General features: G+C 37.4%; 1 protein-coding gene across 1 annotated transcript in view; it reads left to right on the top strand.

Annotated features, from left to right (window-relative positions):
- The window catches only part of BTC (betacellulin), a 41955-nt gene that overhangs the window by 32138 nt on the left and 7527 nt on the right, over positions 1 to 2290 (top strand). The window contains exon 3 of the mRNA XM_015586036.2: positions 474 to 591. Coding sequence (XP_015441522.1) covers positions 474 to 591 — 118 coding nt within the window. The remainder of the gene's footprint in view (positions 1 to 473; positions 592 to 2290) is intronic.

The raw sequence follows: 2290 nt of genomic DNA, 5'->3' as shown, positions 1-2290 counted from the left end.
GGAAGGAAGGAAGGAAGGAAGGAAGGAAGGAAGGAAGAAGATAAACGAAGAAAGAAGAAAAAAGAAAAAGAAAGAAAGAAGAAAAAAGAAAAAAAGAAAGAAAGAAAAAAGAAAAGAAATAAACTCTCCTATCTTAATGCCTTCAGCCCCATGAGCTGATAATCTTCATGGAAAGAATAGCTTCTCTTATCACAGCCATTCTTTACCCTTTAAACAACACCAATGTTTCTGAGAGGTAGGTTGGACACAAATCCAAATTAAAATATGAAATGTTCCCATCACTATCTCAATTACCCACTCTCTAAGGCTATTTTTGGCCCACAAAAGTCTGACTTTAACCAGTGTAGAAGGAAGGAAAAAGGGGAGATTGAAGTATATTCTACAGGAAAACTGAGCAAAAATAGGAATATGATTCTACTTACAAATGTGTATTTAAGGTGAGTTGATTTATTGAACTTGTTCTCATTTTTCAGCTACCACTACACAATCAAAGTGGAATGACTACTTCTCTCAGTGCCCCCCAAAATACAAGCAGTACTGCCTCAATGGGAGATGTCGCTTCGTGGTGGCCTTGCAGACACCCTCCTGCCTGTAAGTGGGGTGCCCTGAGCCAGCAAGCAAATGGGTGCAGAATGGTGCTGGCTTGGTCCTCAACAGGACTGGAAAGTCTGAGCTAGTGAAGCCATCTGTCAGGACACAGTTCCCGCTGGTCCTGGCCCAGTCACTTGTTTAGGGGGCCCTTTGGCAGCTACTCATGGAGAAATTGACACACATCCAAGAGTTCAGATTTGCTTGCAGGCGCGACTGTGTCCTCTGCTGCCTTACATAAAGCAAAGCTGTTTCTGTCCAGTGTTAAGGATGCTTTTAAAAGCTCAATTCTTCTCGTATGTGGTTTGAATGGAAAGGAATTCTTCTGATATTAGTTATGTGGTTTGTAATTATTTTAAATATGACGGAATTTCTGCCAAATTAAAAGCTTCTTTTGCAGGTGTCAATGAAGTACATGGAAGCCAGTTGTATTTATAAATAGAGATTTTAAAGCTTGTTTAGTAGACCAGGGAATTGGGAGAAAAGTTCTCTTTCCAACTCATAGTAGATTTAAGAGTTCAAGTTCAATTTTACTCAGGCATTTACAATCTTTTTGCATATTTTAGATATTCTTTTTCTCCTACAGTGATGTCCCTCTAAAGTGTCCTGAGACCTTACCTCATGGAGCAGCAAAGCAATTTTTAAAGTGTAATTTTGACCTTAAGTTTGTAGAATGATTATATTCTGCATAATTCCCCCAGTATACATTTTTTAATAAGTATCTCAGAATGGTAGCTCCAAACTCAATTTAGTTGAATGTTTTAGAGTTACGGATGCCTTCAAATATTAATTATATTTGAATTTAATTTAAAAAATAAATATATTTGGATAATACATAGAGTAGAATAACAATTGTTAGTATAAGGAAAGAAAGAAAACGTGCCTTTGTACATGTTGGGATAGATAGAGCTGATATATATTTTTTTTAATTTCATTTAATTGCTCACTAGCTTGGAAGAATATATTGAGTTCTTAAAATGTTAATGTCCTTTAACCTAGCACATTTTTCTAACTGGTCCCAATCTCTGTAGATTTATTGTTCTTTAATATTGCTGCCTAATAAAATGAAAACCATAGTGTGTAATCTACCTGCTTATGATCAATCAACTCTCAACCTGTCCCCATTGGTCTGAGGTGAAAATTTACTTCTTTGGCCTCCATTGCGCATGGCTTGATTTTCTAACCCTATCTTTTATTATAGACCCAAATGTTCCTCTAAAATCCTACATTCCTATTCGTGGTTTATTATGCAAGTTCTTCTCATACTTTGCAAAACTTATTCTTAGTGGTATTTTATGATGCAACTCAAACATTAGATCTTTCTGGAACCCTGCATTAACTTTCCTCCTCTCATACACATACAAGTGTGAGGTAGATGTCCTTTTCCTGAGATCTAGTCCCACTTCTGTGAAAATGCATTTCTTATGCAGCATAGATGTTGGTTTCTTTTAATGTCCCTTCTGTGACTGTCACACCTACAGGCAGGGCACATAGTTTATTCATTTTTGTGTTCCAGTGCCAAGCACAATGCCTAGAATTTTCTAGATGCTCAAGAAATGACTGGTGAATAAGCGACTAAGTCTCTCTATCATGGTCCCTCTAATGCTATGCTGTGTCAAAACCAAGGCCTTAATCTGAACCAGGAACACGTTCTTAGTAGTGGAACGATACAGAGTCAGTGGGAGGTGGAAAAGCAGAGGGG

This window comes from Pteropus alecto, unplaced genomic scaffold (genome assembly GCF_000325575.1).
Source record: "Pteropus alecto unplaced genomic scaffold, ASM32557v1 scaffold161, whole genome shotgun sequence".
Taxonomy (NCBI): domain Eukaryota; kingdom Metazoa; phylum Chordata; class Mammalia; order Chiroptera; family Pteropodidae; genus Pteropus; species Pteropus alecto.
The sequence above is the reverse complement of the archived record's forward strand: the minus strand, read 5'-3'. Positions and strand labels throughout refer to the sequence as shown.